At 40.9% G+C, this 24,960-nt stretch overlaps 1 protein-coding gene across 7 annotated transcripts in view; it reads right to left on the minus strand.

Annotated features, from left to right (window-relative positions):
• The window catches only part of NPHP4 (nephrocystin 4), a 205,788-nt gene that overhangs the window by 112,960 nt on the left and 67,868 nt on the right, over positions 1 to 24,960 (minus strand). For all 7 annotated transcript variants that reach the window (XM_030222550.1, XM_030222549.1, XM_030222546.1 and 4 more), the window contains 2 exons: positions 15,293 to 15,475; positions 11,681 to 11,819 (listed from right to left, as the gene is read on the minus strand). In XM_030222550.1, the coding sequence (XP_030078410.1) occupies positions 11,681 to 11,819; positions 15,293 to 15,475 (322 nt within the window). The remainder of the gene's footprint in view (positions 1 to 11,680; positions 11,820 to 15,292; positions 15,476 to 24,960) is intronic.

Genomic DNA, 24,960 nt, shown 5'->3' on the forward strand with positions numbered 1-24,960 from the left:
TTGTGTCCCTGGTGCTTCTAAACCTCGGAATGAACAGCTTTCCTGCCGACATCACCGCGGAAGAGGAGAATGGAAAGGAAACAACCCTGGACAGAAAGAACCAGCACAAGAACCACAAATAACTCCCCGCAATAACAAAGCTCAGCTCTCCCGGACAGCCCAATAAAACAATAGAGCCAGCAAGAAACCGGAGGGGTTTTTTTGTTTGTTTTCTTAAGTTTATTTGAGCCCCGCTGCTGTACGCTGAAGTGGCTCTGAAGGCTCCTGCCTAACCATGGGAGCCGAGGCAAATGCTATCTACTCAGGAGAGCAGAGCAGGGGGAGGGACCCAGCCACCAGGGTGTGAACAGCTGTGGGGAGATATGACAGAGGTTTATAAAATAATGAGTGGAGAGATCAACGTGTAATTAAACTCTCTAATTCGTTGCCAGAGAATGTGGTAAAAGCAGTTTGCTTAGCAGGGTTTTAATAAGGTTTGGATAGCTTCCTAAAATAAAAGTCCATAAGCCATTATTAAGATGGACTTGGGGAAAATCCACCGGATCCACTTCCCCAAACCACACAGAGAGATCCAAGTACAGGGTAAAACCTTTAAAAACAAGCCCAAAAAAAGAAACCCAAGGGACCCTTAGGGACTACCAGACCGGTCAGGCTGCATGTCTACCCTCTGCACAGGTTACATATACAGTGCTCACAGTTCAGTGTTCTCAGTCTCCCTCTGCTCGTAGGCGTGCATAACCCAAGCATCTTGACTGGTCTGGAGGGTAGCTGAGGAAACACAGCTTTACTCATGGAAATGGCTTTCAATATTGCCCTGTAACTTAATAGTATAGACATAGGATTTAAAATTAAATTACTCATCTTTCCAAACCCAAGCTCAAGATGAATCACAGTAGTTACTACCCTGCCCCAGTGGCTTAGAAATCTAAGCTGGAACCTGAGGCAATGGAGAGTGAAGTGACTTACTCAAGATCACAAGAAGCATAAGTGGGAGAAGTAGGATTTGAACAGAAATTTCTCAGATTCTCAGCTCTAACTACTAGACTACTTCTTTGCTCCTTTCACATGCAGAATCTCTATCTCCTTAAATCCTGTAGATATAGCAGTGGAAGGTGACAAGAGCGTTTTTACACAAATGTGCCTCTCTATTTATTACACTGTAATTCACTGAATGATAGTAATTCATACCAGTTGCATTCTCCTTATGAAAAGACACTTAAAGCAACAGCAACGACATATAATAATATGTTTATATCGAGGACAATCTCACTCAACATAAAGAAACAACACTATTAAGTATTTTCAATTGACCTATAGACAATTTCTGTTTTAAAGCCAATTAAACAAACACACTCCAGCTAAATGGAGTTGAATAAGCGGATTACCATGATGATATATTGCCCTCTAGTGGTGCACGAAATTAATTCAAGCACTATGACAAATAAATTGTGAACCTTTTTTTGCAATCTATCAAATTTTAGAATGCTATCTGTGCAACACAAAGTGCCTCCGTATTCATTCATAATATAAAATTGCAGAGGATTATTAATTTTTCAAAATGATTTACTTAGCACATGAATATGATTCCTCATCAGAAAAAATTGTGGAGCCAGAAAATGGTTGTGTGAAATCAGCATCGTAGTTTTCTCTTTAAACTGACATTTTTCTCCAGCTTCTTTATATTTTCACCTCAATCAGAACCAAAAGCCTACAGATAAAACTACTCAGAGCTATTTCTTCTATCTGATATTCCCCCCTCCCTCTGCATATCTAGTCTGGACACTGTAGTGATGACCCTGTGCCACAAGGCAATGCATGGGGCTCTTTCCAGCATCCTGCAATCATGGACCCAGAACCTTTTCCCTAGGCATCACCCTTAAGTAATAATCCATAGCTCCCTGCCCCTGTGGGCTGTCAACAGTCTCTACATGCGCTGGTGCCTTCCCGCCCGAACACGGGTTCCTCAGACATTTAACAAAAGCTAAAGAATACAACTCCAAGGGGAGGTGGGAGGGTATGTGAGAATACTTGGCCTGCTGTCCTTGGAAAACATCTGCTACAGATGAGTAACTTTGCTTTCTTCAAGGACAAGCAGGTTGCTGTATTCTCACAGCTGGGAATCCCTAGCTACTAGGCTCACCGAAAACATCAATGCCTGTAAATCAATTAATCTGAAACTATTTACATACTAGTTGTGAAAGTGCACCCCTAGGGGGGTGGAGTTGGATTCTAGACACCAAATAAATTCTTCAGGACTGTTTACCTGAACTGGCTGTCACGTCAGGTATCCTGCTCAAGGCAGTAATGAGATGTGAAAGTGTGGACAAATCTCTATGTAGGCTGACCTCAACTAGGCTACCAACCCGGCTATGGTTCTGACATTATGAGCCTTGACATGACCCTCTAGAGTCAGCCCAGCCTGGACGTAAGTAAAGGAGATGCAATTTGCTAGCCAACTAGAAATTGTGTATTTGCCGATGGCTACCCCAATCCAGTTTGGGTCAAAAGAAACAAAAAGCTGGATGGACTGTCTATGGGCTTAAGGCTAAGGGTTGCTTGCAATCTAAGGAATGCAGTACACTCTAACCAGAATGGGCATGTGGTTGAGGGAAAAATGTTAGCAGGACAATTGCCTGATTAAGATGAAACTCCAACACTTTCTTAGGAAGGAACTTAGAGTGCGTGTGGAGAACTACTCTATTGTGATGAAACTTAGTGTAAGGTGGATCAGCTACTAAGGCCAGAAGTTTACTGACTGCAAGCTGTAGTGACCACCACCAAAAACACAACTTTCTAGGTCAAACAAATCAGATGACAGGAATCAAGTGGCTCAAAAGGAGCTTTCATCAGCTGAGGAAGGACAACGTTGAGATCCCATGAAACAGTTGGAGTTCTGACATGTGGTTGTGTTAGTAACAAACCTCTTATGAAGCGAACAACTAGAGGCTGTACAGAGATGGGCTTATCTCATACATGGTGATAAGCCCTAATTGCACTTAGATGAACCCTTACAGAGATGGGGATCTAAGGCTTTGCCCTCACACCAAACAGTAAACCTCCTCCACTTAAAATGAGTACCATCTCTTACTGGAGTCTTTCCTGGAAGCCAGCAAGATGCAGAAGACGCCCTCTGGCGAATCTACGGATTGAAATTCTATGCTCCCAACATCCAAGTCGTGAGGACCAGGGATTGGAGGTTGGATGTAGAAGAGATCCTTCTTTCTGCATGATGAGGGTTGTATTCTAATCTCCATGCATCTTTAGCGAACAACTCCAGAAGAGGAGGAAACCAGATCTACCTCGGCCAGTAAGGAGCAATTAGGATCATAGTTCCCTGTTCTTGCTTGAGTTTCAATAAAGTTTTCTCTCCGAGAGGTATTGGAGGATATGCATATAGAAGTCCCTCCCAACAATGTAGAAGAAAGGAGACTGATGCTAGTCTGCCATGTGATCTCAGCCTGGAACAGAACGGGGGACCTTGCTGTTGAGATGAGTGGCAAAAAAAATCCACCACTCTTAAAAGATCTTGTGGGCTACACCTATGTTGAGAGACCACTCGTGCTGTTGCAAAACCCTGCTCAGTACGTCCTCCAGGCAGTTGTCTTTCCTGGTAGGTATGTGGCTTGGAGAACCATTCCATGAAGGAGGGCCCACTGACTTTTCCCGGAAACAAGGGATAGGATTTCGTACCCCCTGCTTGTTTACATAAAACATTGTAACCTGGTTGTCTGCTTGAATGAGAATGATTTGATTCTGTAGCCGACTCTGAAAGCCTTAGCTCGAGGCAGTTCATATGGAGATTTATTTCCTAAGCAGACCAAGTTCCCTGGGTGTGAAGCCCATCCACATGAGTTTCGATTTTGAGGTGGCATTTGGAATGGTAGCCTCATAGTCAAATCTGCAGAAATATGGATGACATCCACTAGATTCCCAGCCACCTGTGACCACTGGGAAGCTAAGGTCCACTGGGCCTCTCTCAAGTGATAACGTGCCAAGGGAGTGACATACACTGTTGAAGCCATGTGGCTTCAATATTTTCTGAGCTGTGACCTGCTTGCTGGTTCGGACTTGCAAAGTGAATGTTGATAAGGGCTCTGCTCTTACTTGTGGGAAAAAAGATTCATTACATAACTTTCAATACAGTTTAATGTATTTGTTCATTACTATTTTTGATATGCTGCCCTCTACTGGATGTCTGCAAGGCTTCTATGTACTTAATCGCTGGACTGGAATAAGGTGGAACTTGGGGTAGTTTATGACCAATCTTAGTAGATCCAACACCTGAATAGTTAGATGCATTGACTCTGATACCCCCTCCTGCAATGTGCTCTTGATTAGTCAATGATCCAGACAGAGAAACACATACAGTCCAAGTCTGTGCAAATACGCCGCAACTACCGCTGTACACTTGAACACCCTGGGAGTTGACGTGAGGCCAAATGGCAGAACGCAGTACTGGTAGTGGTGTTTCCCTATGCAGAATTTGAGATACTTCCTGTGACTGGGAAATATGAGTATAGGCAACCTTTAAGTACAGAGAGCAACAGGGCTGCCGAGAGACTGAGTCGGGCCCAGGGCAGGGCCACTACTGGGTCCAGCCCCCCCCCCCCCCCCCCAAGATCGTCACCGCTATTGCCATCACCGCCGCCCCCCCAAGGACTGCTGCTGCTGCCGCCGCCCTGCCTGCCCGCCGCAAATGTAATACCTTGGTTGGCGGGGTTCTCAAGGTCCCGCCAACAGAAGAATCTTCCAGCGCTGCTCTTCTCTCTGCCGTTGTGGCCTGCCCCTGGGGCTGCTTTTTCTCTCAGGTCATGCATGCTCGGTTTCAAAACCTCCAAGGGGGACCCGGCGCCGGAGTTTTCTCTCTCCTGCTCCTGTTGAGCAGAGAGAGCGAGAGGCCCAGGCCTGGGGAATTTCCCCCCTTGCCCCCCCTTCTCAGTGGCCCTGGACAGCATAGCCAATTATTTTCCTTAATCACGAGGAGAAGGGTGCCCAGGAAAATCATCCAGAACTTTTCTTTGACCAGGGATATGTTCAGGGACCTTAGGTCTAGGGTGGGATAAAACTGACCCATAAGGAAGTACCTGGCATAGAATCCCTTCCCTTTTTAACCCTGGTGGCACAAGTTTGATCACAATGGCCTGAAGAAGGACAGAGATTTCCTCTACAAATACCTACTTGTGCCTTAATGCACCCTAAAGGAATTAGCGCAAACCACATGCAGTTGTAAAAGACAGGTTAATGCTCAACAGGAAGATCGAGCAATTGGAAATTTTAAATTGATTTTTCAATTTAAGGATATTAAATTTTCCCCGAGTTGCTGGGCTATCACCACTTGATATGCTTAAGAAATATTTCACAGAGATTTTGCAATTTTCCTCTGAATAATTCCCCCTTTAAATAGGGTATTTTTTTTTTTTTTTTTAATTTATTATTTTATTTATAATTTTAATTATAATTCACAAGGATAACCTTGTTAAAGCAATACAGGTAAAGAAATATATAATTTCAAGAATTTGTAACATTCTCATTTAAAATAGAAATTTACATTTCCGTCATTAAGAAAATTATAATGAGTATAATTACAAACATAAATACAAATAAATTTAACCTTTCTTAGACCCCAATAATTGCTTGGGGGGAAAAAGAGTAAGAGAAGTTATATAGGCATTAAGCAAATTAAACTAGACCTAAATAGGCACTCATGTTTAAATAAAATACAGGCTGTGAGTTCCAGAATTAACTTATTTCACTGTTTTAACTTCTAGAAACACTTTCAGTTGTTCCGGCGAAAAGAAATTATATTTTGTTTGACCCAATTTCACTACACACTTGCATGGGTATGCTAGAAAAAAAGTAGCTCCAATCTCTATAGTTTTTTGTTTCAAAGCAAGAAATTGTTTTCTTTTTTGTTGAGTCATTTTTGTCACGTCAGGATAGATCCAAACCTTAATACCATGGAATTGAGCTTTGATATTTTTGAAGTATAATCTTAAAATATTATTGTAATCTTGTTCAAAGACCATTGCAACAATCACCGTGGCTCTGTGTATAATTATATCAGAGGATTGTTCCAATATTTCTGAAATATTTTGTAAATTAGCGGTATCTTTTCCGAGGTCTTGCTGTCCATCTTTAGATTGAGGAATAAAATATATTTTATTTATAGGGGGTATTGCCACCTGAGGAATATGGAGAATTTCCATTAGATATTTATGAAAAGTATCCGTTAGTGTTTCCCCTGCTATTATAGGAAAATTCAAAAGACGGAGGTTGAGACGCCGGTTAAAGTTTTCAATTTGTTCAATCTTTCGTCGAATATCTAAGGAGTCTTTAGAAACCACACATTTAAATTCTTTCAAGATATCTACTTCTTTTTTTATAGAATGAACTTGTGTTGTTAAATCATTTTTAACAGAGTCTATGGTATTTTTCATTTCTTCAAATTTGGTATTAAGGCTTTTTACATCACCTGACGTCTTCTGAAGTGTGTCTGTGATCTGGTCTAACATCGCCTTTAGGGTTTCCAGGGACACCTCCGAGGTCTGCGCTGCCGTGGGAACGCTTCCCGCAACGCCCAGGACTGTCGGTTGTTTGCCTGGGTCCTCACCAGACGCCCTCGTCGAAGTCACTTCCTGATCGACGGGGTTTCTCTCCAGGGTCACTCGCGATGCCGGGCTAGGAGGGATCAGCGATATCGATGGTGGAGACAGGGAGATTTCCTCTCCCAGCAGGGTTTCCGCTTCCCCGGAGACTCCTGCAATGGGATCCACTCCCCGAATAGATCTGGAAACACCCGGGAAGAACCGCTCAATCAGCATTTGAACCGGAGAGGAGGTTGAGGTAGGTGGAGGCACTACTCTCACCACTGCCTTGCGTTTTGTATGAGGCATTGTAAATTTGAAGAAAAGTAAATAGGGTATTTTATGTGGATGTTTCTTGGAAGAAAGACCAAGGTGGAGTGACAGTGGAGCAACCTAAAGAAACACAGTTCGATTTAACTAATATTTCAGATATCCTTGAGGAATAAATTTCAGAAACAACATTGAGATCCACTTTGGTAGCTTAATTTGTTTTCGAACAAGATATGAATAATGTGTTGAAGATTTACTTTCGTTATTCAAAGGTCCTTTTCTATGGACAAAAAGTGTGGATTTACTCTGATGTGACCAAAGGGACTCAAGAATGTAGAAAGACCTTTCTGGCTTTTAGACAAGAAATCCTAAATCTTGGGGCTACTTTTAAGTTGATGTAAATATGTCTGGTATGGTTATGTTTTTGGGGGTTTTTTGCCCCTGGACAATTGAAAGCCTTCCTAGAACTCAACAAGGTTGTTAAATAGCTGACTGGTTTCTATTAGGTAGCCTTTGCTTCTTCAAATTACAGGATTTCCTTCTCCTTGTTATTTTTCCCACTCCCCCAATTTATAGTGGTCTAAGGAAGAAAGGTTGATTTCTTGTATAAATAATATTTCTTTTTCTTTTTTTGAGCTAGGGAAAATTCTTTCCTGGAGAGGAATATTTCCTTCTGTGTTTTTGTAACAACTGAAGTACTTGTATAGATTTAATTAAAATCATATACATAAATAAAAAAAGAAAAAGAACTAGAACTGAGAATTGAAAGAACAACTTTCAATGTGTTATACCTTCAGAAAAATTCCCTTTGAAATCCGCACAATGGGGCAGCAGGAGGTCAAGGGAGAAAAGGTAGGCTTGGGGTTTCATTTATATTTGTACTATATAAGGATTAAGAAGACAGCAGTAGTAGACTTGTTTAGGCTTATTTAAGACTGATGGGAATGACAGATTGATATTAAAAGCAGTCAAGAACAAATTTATGCTTACATCAAGCACAATGAATTTTATAGTCTAGCTGATAAAGATCTAGATTAGTCCACTAAGAAGTATAATTGAGGAATGCACCATGTGGACAATGTAGTTAAAGTACATTAGAAATGTATATACTTATTATATCGTCCATGGTTACAATTTTCTATGATGACCAAAATCATAATTTAAGGAAGAAGACTCACCATTACAGATGTCTCTTTCTTTAGTATTAACAAATAAGGAGGTCTTTTAACAGAGTGCGGTAAGTCAAAAATTAATATGTATTTAAGTGCAAAATCTTGTGGTAAATGCAGGGGTGTGCCCAACATCTGCCTCCACACAGGGCAGAGCCAGAGAACGGCACAGCTCTATCTGGCACAGCAGACAATGCAGTCTGGCCCTAATGTAAATAAAGAATGATACAGCCTAATGCCGCCACAGCGCTCTCCCCACACACTTACCCCACCCTATCTGATCCCTCACCCCGCTTACAAGAGTCCAACCCCTAACCCCACCCCTCACTGAACAACACAATTCAACAGGCCCCTCTTACAATTCAATGCCCCGCCCACATGGAGGCTTCCGAATCCTTCGCCCACCCACCTAGACCCTCCCATCAATCTGAGCCTTACTTGGAGGTGATCAGTGGTGGTACTTTGGGCCTGACCAGCAGTAGTCCCCTTTTGCCCTCGCTTGTCCTGCTGCACTTTTCGAAAAGGCCACCATGACTCCTATCGATACTCTCACGGTATTACTGCTAGAGGTCAGCCATCCATATAAGGAGACAATCTCCTTATATGGCAGGCTGACACCCTAGTGGTAGTACTGAAAGACTATTGCCAAGGATCATGGCAGCCTTTTTAAGAAAAGCAGCAACAGTGTGAGTAGAGGGGGACTGCTCCCACCCAGGCCCTCAATACTACCTACCATCACCTATGGGTATGATCCAGAGGTGATAAGAGGGAGGGGGTGGGGAGGTTCAGAAGCTTACATGTGGGTAAAGCATAGATGGGGGAAGGTTGGGAGAATTTAGAGGCAGTGGTTGTGCTCTTCCACTGCCTGTAGTGTGGCTACACTTGCCACCTCTTTTTGAGGTGGCAGTAAGAGCAACTACACTACTGGCAGTTGTGACAGCTAGCACATGGTACTTACATGCACATTAGCTGTCACTGATGGCCAATGCCTCTGCTCCACGCGTCAGGCCCACTCAGCATGTTAGGTAGCTAGCAATGATTTTTTGCTGCGCTAGCAGTTTTAATATGCATTCGAGGTTGGCATGGGTCTGCTTAGTAAAAGGGTCCCTAAGGGGGGAATTTATTAAGCAATCTTATGGCTTAAATGCACCCTAAAGGAATTAGTGCACACCACATTCTAAAAACGCATAGGTACAGATTGGGCTTTTAGCCTTTAGTGTGTGCTAATTCCTTTAATTCATAATGCATGTTATGGCCATAACACCGTTTGATGAATTCCCCCCTAAGTGTTGTTTTTCAAAATATCCTATTGCATACTATAACTTGCTACTTGGTGCATGATTTGATGGATCTCATTGGCAGTTCACGCCAACCTTACCCAACAAGGATCTGTTACACATTCTGTATGCACAAATCATTTATCAATGCCAACTCCTCTGGGAATGACAATGAATTTTAGATAAATAATAATTTAGCAGCAAACAACTACTCTTTCACCAATTCTGATTAAAAGAATCACAAGAGACTCGGATACTATCAGCTATTTGCCCATCTCCAATCTTTCAATTCACTTCAGAGGGCCAGATTTATACATTCAGACTTTTCAAATACTTCAAATCTGTAAACATTTTTCTAAACCTGAAGGTTATCAATAGAAATCAAACAAAATAAAACATGGAAAAGAAAGTAAGATGATACCTTTTTTATTGGACATAACTTAATACATTTCTTGATTAGCTTTCGAAGGTTGCCCTTCTTCGTCAGATCGGAAAAAAAGGAAATGTGGTAGCAGATAGTATATATGAGAGAAACATCAAAGCATTACTTTGACACCCATCCTGTTAGAATATCTATGAAATGCTTTGATGTCCCCATGCATCCCTCCTACCCACCCCTCCACCCTGCCAAACTGTCAAAGTAATGCTTTGATGTTTCTCTTATATATACTATCTGCTACCACATTTGCTTATTTCCGATCTGACGAAGAAGGGCAACCTTGGAAAGCTAATCAAGAAATGTATTAAGTTATGTCCAATAAAAAAGGTATCATCTTATTTTCTTTTCCATGTTTTATTTTGTTTGATTTCTATTGATAACCTTTAAGAGTGGACTAACATGGCTACCACACCTCTAAACCTGAATAAATCTAAGCTGATACGGTGTTTTCTAAAAGTAAAAACAGTTGCTGTGGATGCTGTCTTTTAAGCAGTAAATCTAAGGAAAAATATGAATTTTGGCCATGGATTAGCCAAGGGTCATTGGTAATTGGAATACATGCTTTAATAACATTCATTCTAAGTTTAACGATGCTTGTCATGTTGTAATATTGTAAGCCACATTGAGCCTGCAAATAGGTGGGAAAATGTGGGATACAAATGCAATAAATAAATAAAATAAATAAGATAAGCGCGTAACAAAAAGTTGTATTTTGATATGATATAGATGATATTAAGACAATGATAAAATTAAATAACCAGGACTGAATAGACAATTATAATAAAAGAGCAAATCAGATAGCATCCAAATATCAACTGCACAGTCCTCACTATACTATCAGATACAAGACGATAGATTCGACGGACCTCAGTCTGATTCAGCGTGAATTATCTTATGTGAAATACAATATTTTAAACAGAGTGCTTCCAAGATAATGCAAAAAGGATAATGCAGGGCTTGGATTATAAGGATCAAGTGCAAATACTGAGATGCTCCTCAGAACACTGCAGCTCATGGATTGCCCTTTACAAATCAGAAATCAAATGTAGCGTGGGGAAAAGAAGTGCTAACAGCTGGATAAGAGTAAGGCACTCAGCAGGCGATATAAACTATCAGCTAGTGGGAAGTGAAAGATGAGAGATGGATGGGAGGCCTAGTGAGAAAGAAGAGCCAGAAGCTATACAAGTCAGAAGAGCTGAAAGAGACAGACGAGAAAGCAATTGTAAGACTAGAGCAGTGTCTGGCCATAAGTTATCTGGATAAAAAAAAATGAAATGCCAGAAGGTGCTCTAGGTACGGGCCTAAACACTGATCAGTAGCACAGATATTCTGCATTATCTGGTTAATTTATCCATTTAAGCAGATTCACATAAATAGTTAACCCAACTGTTTACTAAACCGCACTGTGCGCCAACACTAGAGACACCCACAGGGATATAGCATTTAGCGCTTGCTAAAAATGCTAGCGTGCCTTAGTAAACAGGGCCCTTAAATGGCTAACTTATCCATTTAGGTTTAGGACTGCACATTTAGCAGTCTGGTTTAAACAGATAAATCAGCCGAAAATCTGCTTAGAGTCAACTGGATAAATAATTTGGTTAAACCGAACCAGATTTCTCATCACTGAACAGTGACATTGTCTATTTTTAAAATATACTGTACACCGCCTTGAGTGAATTCCTTCAAAAAGGCGGCAAATAAATCCTAATAAATAAAATGTAAAGGCAAAAGTATCTAGCAGACAAGTTCCACGGACAATATTCTGAGAGTCCACCTGTGCGCCTCAGAAAAATAAACTGGAGAAATCTCTGTTTCTCTCAAATTGTGAAAGGCAAATTAAAAGAAGAATGGGAGATGCACAAATGGTTAATCACAATTCTAGACATTTGGATAATGAACAGGCTTCCTACTTGAACGTCTGGCAGTCTGGAGAACACTTACAATGAGTTGTCTTGGGAGCTCTTTTCGGTTGTGGGAGCTCCTGACTGACATCTGCTATGGAATCTATAGATGTTCCCAGGTGTCCTTCTGACCGGACAGAAAAGTGGAAATGGACAGTACCACATTCAACCTGTTTTACCTGAAATTGAAAACATGTCAAAATCAACCACATTCTGAAAGGTCTGTAAAATCAAACTGGATATCTGATTCAAAATAACTCGGAGACATTTGCCACATTAAAGATCATGTTCTGAAATCCAATACATTTATTTCACATTTCCTGCCCAACAATTAAGTGTTCAGGGTGAGTTACAACAAAAACATCAACTTTAATCAAAACATATTAGCAATAAATATAATCAATATGAATAAAATCACACAGACTCTCTTAACAAACAAAAAACCAAACAGGACCTCCAATAATAACCCACGTCAATTAATAAACAGTTGTAATAATAATTTAGTGCGTCAGCACAGTGACATAATGGTACACTGATACAGCAGTGTTTCAGCTACTGGTATATAGCTACAACAGTGTTTTTTGCTCACTGTTACACAACCTCCATGCCTATAAAAATATTTTTACAATAAATGACTCCTATCAAACACCTGAGAACAAGCTTTAGGGACCGCTTTGTTTTGTAACTGTTCAGCAGAGCAGAAAGAACAAAACTAAAGAGATGAGGAGACTGCTGCTGCATGAAGGAAGGACCGCACATGTTAAAAATTTTACATTAAGGGAGATGAGATCCAGGAACAATGTGGGGGTGGGGCGGGAGATAGCTTTTTCTATCTACAAGTTAAACATTATATGAGCCAACAAGGGTGGTTGAGGAGGGACCCGGAGGATTACAAAGAATTGGAAAATTTATGGGGGTCATTGGGGAAAATGGGCCGAGTTATCTCTTTGTTGTATATATTTATTAGAGGCCGATCTTTTGAGAAATGTATTTATATGATACAATGGGAACATGACCTCCAGCAGGAATTTACGATGAATGAGTGGAAGGCTATAGTAACAGAAGTTTAAAAAAGCATCAAACTGTGTGTTGTTAAAGGAAAATGCTTTTAAGGTATTGACGAGGTGGTATTACACCCCACAACGATTACATGCCATGTTTCACTCGGTCTCCTCACTTTGTTGGAGGTGTGGTGACGAGGAGGGGACTTTTCTACATATATGGTGGTCTTGTCGAATTTTGAAACCGTTTTGGACATTTGTTACGACAAAAATCTCTGAAAGCACGAATAAGCAGTTCCAGTGTACGCCACAATGGTGCCTCTTAGGACTAGGTAATAGAAGAGGTAATAAATGGCAAAGGCGCCTCAAGAGGATGTGCTCAACAGCGGCTAAGAGCGTTATTGCCTTGCACTGGAAAAAACAGAGGGCTCCATCACAGTTGGACTGGATTTTGAAACTCTCCACGGTTGGAGAGCTTGAGCAGCTTAAGGACAAAAGAGTGGGCATGTACAACCCAGCTTCTGAACTGTGGTCTCGATTTCAACATTTAACCCAAGAAAGACAGTTGGGATGGGGGGGGGGGGGGGGGGGGGGGGGGGGGGGGGTGGTAGGGAGGGGGGAAGGGAGGAATGTAAGGGTCGAAACTGTTCATGCCTACAATGTTTGTATTGAGATGTTTCTTAATAAAATATTTAAACAGTAAAAAAAAAAAGCTTTTACATTAAGGGGTCTTTTTACTAAGCTGAGGTAAAAAAATGGCTTTTGAGTGGAGGCATAGCCTAGTAGTCAGTGCAGCGGACTTTGATCCTGGGGAACTGGGTTCAATTCCCACTGCAGCTCCATTTTTCTCAGGCTGGGATTATGATGAGGATGGTGCCTTCCATTTTGCTGAAGGTGAGGTCTCTGTTTCCCTTGACTCTTCCGTTGTTTCTTCCTTCTCGGAGTGGAGGAGTAGCCTAGTGGTTAGTGAAGCAGACTTTGATCCTGGGGAACTGGGTTCGATTCCCACTGCTGCTTCTTGTGACTTTGGGCAAGTCACTAAATCCTCCATTGCCCCATGTACAAATAAGTACCTGTATATACTATGTAAACCGCTTTGAATGTTGTTGTAAAAAACACAGAAAGGGTTTTCCTGTGCGCCAAGGCCATTTTGACTGCAGATGGAAAATAGTCGATTTTCTATTTTTTTTTTCTATTAATGGCCATGCGCTAATGCTACCATTAAAAATAATATTTTTTAGCACATGGTTACCACACACAGATTTTGATTTACTAAGAGACGCCTGAGCATGTCCTGCAGTAAGCTATTTTAAGCTGCAATACATGCACAATAATGCATACCACAGCTTAGCAAAAGGGCCCCTATAAGGCTAATTCTATAAACTAGGAACCCACATTTATGAAACCCTTGTACGCTAATATTCCAGATTAACTGAACACGTTGGGTGGATTTACCGATCTTTATCTGCTGTCATTTACTATGTTACTATATATGAAATCTGTGACATTTGACTTCTTAAGATGTCCCTCCTATATAATTAAGTGGCTAGTTACCACATGTGACAAAACAGTGGGTTTCTAATCCTATGAACTATATTATTTTACTGATGACGTGTATTTCTCCTAATTGGCCAGAAGATAGTGATTGTCTTCTTTTATTAAAGCTGTACCAGAAGTGACAGTTTCTTCTTGCATCAAAAGCTGTTAGCTTAAGCTATGAGGTATTTTTTAACTGTTTAGGTTCTTTTTTCCTGAGACCCTGTGAACAGTTAAACCTCATAACCTGTGGGCATCTATATCTTGTTCCTGAACTTCCCAGGTACTATTTAGGTAGTAGATAAATGTTTAGATAGTTTTATATTTGATCCACATTCACTTATCTGTTGATGTCTGTTCTTTTCCACCTGTTTATATGGTTCCCTGTTCTACTCTGACAATAACCTGGTTAGTGTATTGACTCTGCTTGTCTGGACTGACTAAGAATCCTGGTGGTTTGTGTGTTGGGTCTGTGAGTGTTTTCTAGGAACTGTGGGACCAATGGGAGTATGGCCTCAGTAACCTAGAAATCACCGGGGATAACTTGAGAGCGGAAGACTCGCCCAGAGGCAAGTAAGACCCAGTCGGTAGGAGGAGGGTGCTAGTGTAGATCACATGACCAGGTGCAGGAAGACCTGGGCTGTGCTGGGGATAGACCCTCTAAGTGGCCGCTGGGTTAGCCCCTAGGCGTTTTGTCACACCACATATAAAATTTTTCCTCTGGCATGGGCAGGAGCGACAGGATTGCTCCTGCACCAACTCTTCACTAGTCCATGAGGACTATACAGTAGACCTGGTGGGGGGCTCTGGGAGTGGTAGGGAGAATGTGGGTGCTCTTTTGGTTCAGGGGAAGGGGGGACGGAAGAAAGGGGACACCACGGAGAAGGAGAAAAGGGGAGAAATGCCAAACAACACAGGAAGGCTCAAATATAAACCGAGAGGCAATTTTTGGCCAAAAAGTCTAGGTTTATATTTGAGCATATACAGTATATGGAATCTATTACAATTAGAACATAGTACACTGTTAGTAACACAAGCCTTCTGTGTAAAGAGGAGACTTTCTTAAACCTTTTCTTCTGCTCAAGTAACATAGTAGCTAAAAGTGTTCACATTACCTCATGAGATGTCATGTTAGTGGAAGGTGTCTTGTATACAAGATCATTGCTAGGGTTATGTTGGGGTCCTCCCTGCAGAGGTAGTATTACTTCAGAAGAGCTCGATTCCATGAAAGGATTCCAAGCAGCCCATCGAATCATATGCATGTAAGCTGGTGTACATAAAGAACTTGTAGACTGTACCTAAGAATAAAAACATATAAAGGTAAATGCATAAATGTAACTGTTGATGTTTTTATGAGATGCAGGTATCTTAAACTAAGTCTCTGAGATTCAATATCTGGCTGTTTCAGGCAACCGGCGTTGAAAAACCCGGATATTCAAGGCCGGTTGCCTGAAACAGCCAGATATTGAATATCCGTGTTGACTGCCAGCAGCGAGCAAAGTACTACCCGCCGCCGGTTGAATGTCAGGTGGAGTGCGCCTAAATCACTTAGGGGTCTTTTTACTAAGACGCGCTAACAGAGTTTGCGCGTGCTGATTAGTGTGCGCTAAATGATAAGATGGCAATAGTAATATAATGGGCATCTTATCATTTAGTGTGTGCTAATCGTTAGTGCACATTATATCTGTTAGCACCATGGGTATGTCAGTTGTGTGCTTTGCATGGCACTTAAGCACATGTCAATTTATGCCAGCAACAGACCTGTCTTAAGTAGGAGTACCGATGCGGCCTTGAGCTAGTATTCTATAACAGCAACCTGTCAAAAGACCTCTATGGCCCTTCCAGGACTACCTGATTAGTCCTCCCAGCTCTGTGGTCTACATATCCTGTACACATCCTGGCCAGAATATATATCTACCTATGTAAATCAAGGGTTCTCAACCCAGTCCTCGGGATACACCTAAGCCAGTTGGATTTTCAGGATACCCACAATGAATATGCATGAGACAGATTTGCATATGGCATGCAAATCTATCTATCTCACGCATATTCATTGTAATGGCGAGGCTTGAGAACCCCTGATCTAAATATATGTATCTAAGATGGTTGCCAGCAGGATGTGTGAACCAGAGCTACAGAGGCCATAGTGAGAGGCAAGAACAGCTTCATAAGGACTCTGCACCTTCTATTTATTCCTGAATCTACCCACCTGCATCCAGCTATCTACCCCTACCCACTCACCCAATAGTTACCACACACTTATCAATATGACGGTCTCTTCCTCTTCTTTCAAGTACTGCTGGCAAATGACATAGGTTCAACTGGCAGCCAGCAATGTTCCATAAAAAAGGAGGCAATGGAATTCAAATTTAAGTGTAAGAATGTAGTTACTACCAAGGAGACCAGTAGGGTGGGTGGGTTAGGATGGGAGCTCTCTGGTCCCAGCTCAGAGTCTCTCGAAGCAGGTGATCCCTGTCTTAGGGGCCCAAGGGAAGGTGGTCTTTGATTTGGTGTTCCTGGGGCAGAGTCCCTCTGGCTTGTGGGTCCTGGATTGGATCAGCTTCCAATGTTTTGGTGTCAGGAGTCATAAGAGTAGCCATACTGGGTCAGACCAATGGTCCATCTAGCCCAGTATCCTGTTTTCCAAACTGTGGTCAAGCCAGGTCACAAGTACCTGGCAGAAACCCAAATCGTGGCAACATTCCATACTACAAATCCCAGGGCAAGCAGTTCCTTCCCCATGTCTGTCTCAATAGCAGACTATGGCCTTTTCTTCCAGGAATTTGTCCAAACCTTTTTTAAACCTAGATATGCTAACTGCTGTTACCACATCCTCCAGCAAAGAATTCCAGAGCTTAACTATTCGTTGAATGAAAAAATATTTTCTCCTATTTGTTTTAAAAGTATCTCCACTTCATTTTCTCGAGTGTCCCCTAGTCTTTGTACTTTTGGAACAAGTAAAAAATCGATTTACTTCAAACTCGTTCCACACCACTCAGGATTTTGTAGACCTTAATCATATCTCCCCTCATCTGTCTCTTTTCCAAGCTGAAGAGCCTTAACCTCTTTAGCCTTTCCTCATCCCCTTTATCATTTTGGTCACTCTTCTTTGAATCTTTTCTAATTCCACTATATCTTGTTTGAGATATGGTGACCAGAATTGAACACAATACTTAAGGTGTGGATGCACCATGGAACAATACAAAGGCATTATAGTATTTTCAGCCTTGTTTACCATCCTTTTCCTAATCATTCCTAGCATCCTGTTTGCTTTTTTGGCCACCGCTGCCATTCTATGCATTAAGAGACATATTCCATAATCAAAGTTAGAACGGCTGTTTAGGACAGGCAGTTAGTAAATGGCTTTAAGTAGATGTGCAGAAATTGCTAGAATACACAGAAATAATATGTAAATCTTCTTGAAATGTTACATAGTGCAGCAGACGCAGAATGAGCTGTAGCTATCACTTGCTTCGTGTTCTATTTATTTTGCTTAATTTTTTTTAAGACTATGACTTTTTTTGTTATGCATGTTCCTTTCTGCTTCATAGCATCAGTCAGAAAGGAAAACAAAAAAGGGAATAAACCTCAAATAAACCTCAAATGTTATGCTAAAAATAATAAATTATTTCCAAACAAGTTCAGTTTGTGAAGGAATTTGGATTTCTATCTACTTGGACAGGAAAATAACTTGTGTACCTGTTTGTAACATACCTTTAACTCAGATTTGGAAAGGTGAGCAATTAAATTAAATCTAGGCCTCTGTAAATAAGAAAAAAATCAGTGTCCTAACCCATATATCAGGACTAAGTGATAAACTAATCAAAGGATACATTCTGTAATTGCCAGTAACATGAAACCCAGAGGTTTGATAACAGGTTCACAGTAAGATGTTAGATAAAAAGTGCATAAAGTGAAAGGCAACCTAGAAATCAACCTGGGTCTGCGGTTTACCTCCAAGTAAAATTTACCCATTACATTCTATGTAATATTAAAACACAGACATTTTTTTTAGGAATTTTTACTTCTCAGCTTCTACAGTAATTATGGAGGCTAAGGGGGTTATTGTAGAAGCATTATTCAGAATTTCCATCTGGATTTTCTGGCATTTCCCTAAAGATGTTTTTCGTATGCTGGTTCAAACTATGGTATTAGTTTATGCTGACTACTGCAATGGAGTATATGCAGGTTGTAGAGAGCAGGTTCTGAAGATATTACAGATAGCACAGAATACAGCTGCAAAGGCTCATCTATAGGAAACCGTGCTTTGAAAGGTTTAGCCCACTTTCACAAGCTTTACATTGGCTTCCAATCAAGGTGTGTATTGCCTTCGAGTTATGAACCTTGGTCTATTGAATAATTTTAGCTCAAGCCACTACTACTACTACTACTACTTAACATTTCTAGAGCGCTACTAGGGTTACGCAGCGCTGTAGAAATTAACAATAAGGACGGTCCCTGCTCGGAAGAGCTTACAATCTAAAGGACGAAATGTCAAGTTGGGGTAGATAAGTTTTCTGAGAGGAGGTGTAGTGATTAGGTGCCGAAGGCGACATTGAAGAGGTGGGCTTTGAGCATTGATTTGAAGATGGGTAGGGAGGGGGCACGGCGTATGGGCTCAGGGAGTTTGTTCCAGGCATGGGGTGAGGCGAGACAGAAGGGACGGAGCCTGGAGGTGGTGGAGAAGGGTACTGAAAGGAGGGATTTGCCTTGAGAGCGGAGGTTACGGGTAGGACGTAAGGGGAGATGAGGGTAGAGAGGTACGGAGGGGCCGCAGATCGAGTACATTTGTAGGTGAGTAAGAGAAGCTTGAACTGTATGCGGTATCTGATTGGGAGCCAGTGAAGTGACTTGAGGAGAGGGGTGATATGAGTATATCGGTTAAGGCGGAAGATAAGACGTGCCCAGGATATATGTCAGTACTGACTAATTTATCTTTACGGAATGCAGTACACGGACTGAGGAACAATCAGATTTTATATTATCCCAGCTGCAAGAACTTGTTGTATAAGTCAATTTATTCTGCAGGGTTTTATCATCAATGTACAAACTGGTGGAACTCTTTGCCCAAAGATTTAAGAGGCATGAATAGCTACTTAAGCTTTCGGAAACATCTAAAAGCCTTCTTTTTTTTAGAAAATGTTTTAACAAAGCCAGAATGTGAGGCTTTTAATAATTTGTTGAACCAGGATCTGTTCATATTTTTTTTGTCTTATCTGCTGGTATAGTGATTAACTTTATTGGAACTGTGTTTATGTTTCTATAGTAAGCCGCATTGAACCAAACTAACATTGGAAAATGTGGGATAAAAACGCTGAAATAAATAAAAAAAAATAAATAAAATGGTAATTTTAGAAAGGGCTCGATTTACATGTGGATGTCCAAAATACATAGAAATTGCAAGGGGGCCTTCTGGAGCCATGGTTTGAGCATACAGGGCTGTGGAGTCAAACCTTTGACTCCAACCCTAGCTCTGACTCTTACTGATATTAGACTTTAAATTTTTTGTCCTGGACCTAAAGTACTGGTAAACATAGCTTATTAGTATTGGTAAAATATGTTATATTTACTCATACTTTAGATCCAGGACAAAACAAATACATATACAAATATAAAATACCATATATTAAAATGTTGTAAATGTTTATTTTGAAGCTGGAGTTGGTACATTTTCTACAGCCCTCTGGGCATGTCAAAAATCTACATGTGCATTCCTATTTCATAAATGAATGCAGGTATATGACCTAATATATACACGTCAGGAGTTTCAGCTACTCCCTGGCTCATACAGTGTGACGGAACAGTGGGTTTTTAAGCCTGTTAGATGTACTGATTGTTTCTTGGGGTGTGTTTCTCCTATTGGCCAGCGGGTTGTGTTTTCTTGTTGTGGAGCTGAGACAGAGCGTGACTGTTCTTTCTTCAGTTTGGCACAGAGAGGCAGTGCCTGCAGTATACTGGACTGACTAAGAATCCTGGTGGTTTGTGTGTTCAGTCTATGAGTGCTTTCTAGGAACTATGGGACCACTGGGAGTGTGGCCCCAGTAACCTAGACATCACCATGGATAACTTGAGAGTGGGAGACTCGCCTAGATGCGGTTGGGACCAAGTCGGTGGGAGGAGGGTGCTAGTGTACAGCACATGCCCAGGTGTTGGGGATAGACCCCCTAAGTGGTCGCAGGGATAACCCCAGGTGGTTGATAGGCATTCCATGACATATAGGTTTTTAATAATTGTTTCAGTCAGCCCTTTACAGAAAGGATTTATTCTCCTTCATCCCCCATTGTTTATTTGATAAGGCAGAAGGTAAAAACATTAGCTGTCTTTTCTTCCCAACTGACACTGAACTTCCAGACAGATGTAATGGTTTAAAAAAAAACAAAAAGCATAGTATAAGCTTAAGTTGGTACGACAGTCGAGGTCTTACTTGTGCCCCCAGGATTTTTGCACATTAGTCCAATCGACTGTTATAAGACAGTTGGACAATTTTAATGCTCTTTCTCTGAGGTTGCCAAAGAGGTCCCTTAAAAGTTACAACAAGTTCAGAATTTGACCACAAGAATAGTTATTTATAGTAAGAGTAGGGCTAGATTGACACTGACACCATTGCTTTTCTCGTTACATTGGTTGCCGGTGGAATTCTAGATAAGAGTTTTCTTTTTCTGGTCTTTAAGGCATTACATGGTGTTGAACTTATGGACAAACTAATCAACTAGGTACAACACTATAACACTCATTTTTGAAGCAGATGATGTCTCAAAATGGTCCAAAAAAGAAAGATTTATCTGCCAAAAAAAACATCCAAATCACAATTTTCGAAAGGCAGAATTTGAAATTTTTATACTGCAATTTGTCCAAATAGCAAAGGGTGTATAGGAGGTGTGTATTAGTTGGAACTAGGGCAGACCTAAAATTAGGACATCTTCCAGCGATAATGGAACAGGAAGAAACATCCATGGCAACAAGGAAGGGCATCTAAACCTGTTTCAATCATGTCCAAAGTACAAAAAGGTACCCCGGTTGAGCAGCTGACCATTGTAGGGATGAAGGCATGACCCTTCCTTAACCTTCTAGTTGTTACTGAACCCCCCCACCCCACCCCCCAAGAAGTGAAAGAGACAGTGGATACCAAGCTCTATAACAGCTTCAAGTATTATGGTGATTCCTAATAGAGCAGCAAGCAAATGTATAGAGTAGCCTAGTGGTCCGTGACGCGGACTTTGAACAATGGAACCCAGGTGTAACTTCCACTTTAACTCTTATTTCTATATAAATGTGAGGCCTCCTGGACTATAAAAATATCTACTGTACCTAAATTTATAAGATACCTGCAAGTGTGATAGCTATTGTAGTGGTGTACCTTTATGTACAGTAGGGTTTTATCTGTTCCTGGAGGGCTCACAATAACATATAAAGGAATTAATATGAGCTCTGTACCTGAGTCCCATTGTTTAAAGTCCACTGCATTGACCACTAGGCTGTACCTCTGGCTCTGCAGGGACGTCTGTGTGGCTACATTTGTACAAATAATGCCAGCGGTTTTTGTGCCTGCTTTTTTGGTGTTCAAATATTGAACGTTTCATTTTGGAAGATAGCTGTTCATTTTGGACATTTTCAGTGCAAGAACGTCCTTGTCATGTATTTTCGAACAAGAAAGCCAGATGTTTTTCCTGTTCAAAAATGGCTGCGAGATGAACATTTTTATGGACATTATAAGCAGGACGTCACAATTCTGACTTGGACATTCTGTTGAAAATGCCCCTCCACACAACTTCTTCGATCTAGTGCATCGTTAAATCTAGCCTTGGAATCAGTCAAAGATTTTATACTGGCTAGAATGCAGGTATGTTCTTGTCCTAGTGCAAGAACTGAGTCTTTGGAATGAGCTGCTGAAGAAAAACCATGAACGTTTATCCTCCTTTTTGTCAACTACTGAAGACTTCTTTTTAAACAGTGTTTTGGATTATATAGGGGGAGACCAGGATTAAATAAAATATAATATTTGGTTTTAGGGAAAGGGATATGGTTTGAAATGTTGTATGTATTGTCCGATATGTTCTTGAGTGTTTTTTAGTTGCAGAAAATAAGCTTGAATATTAAAAATGTAATTAAATCACCTTCCCTGCCCTCCCACCAGGTCTTTGGTACCATTATCTTCCCTTCTCTCCTGCTCCCGTCAACTATTTACTACCATCATCTTCCCTAATTCCCCAACCACCCACTGTCATCATCATCTTCCCTTACCTACCAAACCACATTCATGCTTTTAGCAATGTTACAGTCCTTTCTTCTCCCAACCTGGCATCCATTTAGATCCTAGGCTCATGGGGCTATTAGGGGTTTAGCAGTGGTGAAGCATTAACAGAACATGAGAGTTGGATATAAATTGGTTTTGGAATGGTTGCTGGATCTCATACTACTTCATCTTCAGCTTTTCACGTTCTAAACATTTGTTGTAGCAGAAATAATTCAAACTTAATACCAGGATGTGCAGGAAAACAAATCTCCCACTCTGGGAATAATCATCTTGGCTTTGCCTCAATATTTATTATCAAAAAAACCTGGCATTTCTTCTACAGTGGTAGATCATTTTTGCCACAACCCTGCTGTTCTATTATTGACTCTTAATTTTTACATAAACATTAAGATCCTCATTTTTAAATCTAGGTTTGGTAAACAAAGATATTTGGCAGATGTCCTGATGCTGGATCCTTTTTGAAACAGTTGGCTTTGAAATACAGTATTTATATTTTATTGTATGGAATTCTTCTACCTACTATGGAAGAACTGCTTTTTGTTCTGGCTAGAACACTGGCCAAGGAGCACCTGAACTTGTTAGATCTCAGAAGCTAAGCAGGGTTGGGAGGGCAGATTGTCAGAAGGTTCTATGAAGAAATCTTTTAAAATGTTTAGTTTAACTAGTAAGGCAGTTCACAAAGCACAAAATAGAAAGGACATAATGGCATACAATAAAAACCAGAAAGAAAGAGTAGTATATAAGTAAGCAGTTAAAAGAAAAATGTAAAACAAATCAATCAGTTCAGGATAAAGACATTTGAAAACTAGTATTAAACTTATATCTGAAAAGCAAACACAGAGAAAACCAGTGGGCCATGAAACAAGTTCACATATAATCAAGACTTCTCATGTACAAACACTGAAAGAACAAATGGAGGAGAAGCTAATAGTTGGAACAGAAGAATGAGAATTAGGAACAAATGTTTTAATACGGCTAACACTTGTAACTTCCACTGCCAAAGGTACAAACTTAGGGTCCTATTTACAGTGCAGGATTCATGCCCCCAGTAAATGTTTTTCTGAGCATTCCCTGCTGCAGCAAAGCAAAGTTGGTTCTGCCATCTTTTAAGGGGCCAGGCCACACCATAATATTAGCCACAAAGGAAGGGGTGAATGGGGGAGGGGGGGTCGCACCAGCAACCTCCCCCTCCATTAGACTGCAACAAACCTTGGTAGATACCGGGGACGGCATGAAAGTGGGGTAGGTCTTGCGGGTGGGGGAGAGACACCCCACACTTTTTACATATGTTGGGTGAGCACCAGCTTTGTGGCCAAAAGAATTTGGGAGTGGAGTGGGGAAGTTCAGGGAGTTGATAGTAATATGTTTCAGGAAAGTTTGGGAACCAGGGGTTGTTTTGGGGACATGAAAAACAACTTTTTTTTTTTTGCACATAAGCAGGCCAGCGCTCCAAAGAGAACAAGAGGAAGGAATTACATCACGCCTGCTAATTTTCTTTCCTTCAGTCCCATCAGACCAATCCAGAACCTTTAGGCTTTTGTCTGTTAACTAGTGGATGAAGACAAAGAAGTATCATGAAGTGTGAGCTCATCAGTATTTTAAATGACAAAGCAAGGGATTTTTTGACTTATTTTAGTGACATATTATATCAAGATTATATATCTGAACCCCTAAAAAAAAAAACACAACGGGAAAATAGGGTAAGGAGTTGGAGCCTTCAAGTTTTTCACTCTTGTAATCTTTTGTTGAATACAGAGAGGAAGGTTAGGTGGAGCTGAAGCAATGTCCCCTGACTTAGGAGTCTAACTAATTTGATTAGTCCAGAACCTGTAAGACTAGAAACACAAGGGATGGAATCTGGACTGGTCTAGTGGGACTAAAAGAAAAAAATATTAGCAGGTAAGACCTAACTTCTTGTTCTTTAGCAAGATGATGCTGACCAATGAAGAATGTTCAATGGACCAGCTGGAACTGAAGTTCATCTACCATATCGTTTGTACCCTTACCAAACTTGTGTAGGGAAGGCAGTCAGAGACTTCCCTAACCATATGCCAGCAGTAGAGCATAACCAGAGAAAATAGAGAGTCAGTGTCTCTCTGGATCAAGAAGGTTGTTTTCTCTTTCAGTGGAGAAAAAGCTGATTACTTTGTCTTAAGATAACTCATATTGTTTTACCATAGAACGTTTAGATGGAACTTCCCAGTAGGCTTAATGGCTTAATAAAAATACAGGAAAAAAGAAGTTGTCAATAATCACCTTAAATTCATCATGGAGTGTTAGGGATTCCAAACCTTGAATGTCACGGCCTCTAGGAGGAGCACCAAAATGCCCAGGATGTGAAGTCATAGTATCAAGGCAGCTTCCCACTGTTGGCGTATGCTCTGTGGCTAATGGGTAGGTCACAAAAAAGTCTGAAGGGACTTAAGATAGCTGTGAGGAAAGCACCACACATGCTCAGATAAACCTTCTAGATTTTTCCCAGCTTTGAGAGAGCAGGTTCGTGTTGCTGCCACTGGATGAAATCACCCA

This window comes from Microcaecilia unicolor, chromosome 13 (assembly GCF_901765095.1).
Source record: "Microcaecilia unicolor chromosome 13, aMicUni1.1, whole genome shotgun sequence".
In the NCBI taxonomy this organism is placed as follows: Eukaryota; Metazoa; Chordata; class Amphibia; order Gymnophiona; family Siphonopidae; genus Microcaecilia; species Microcaecilia unicolor.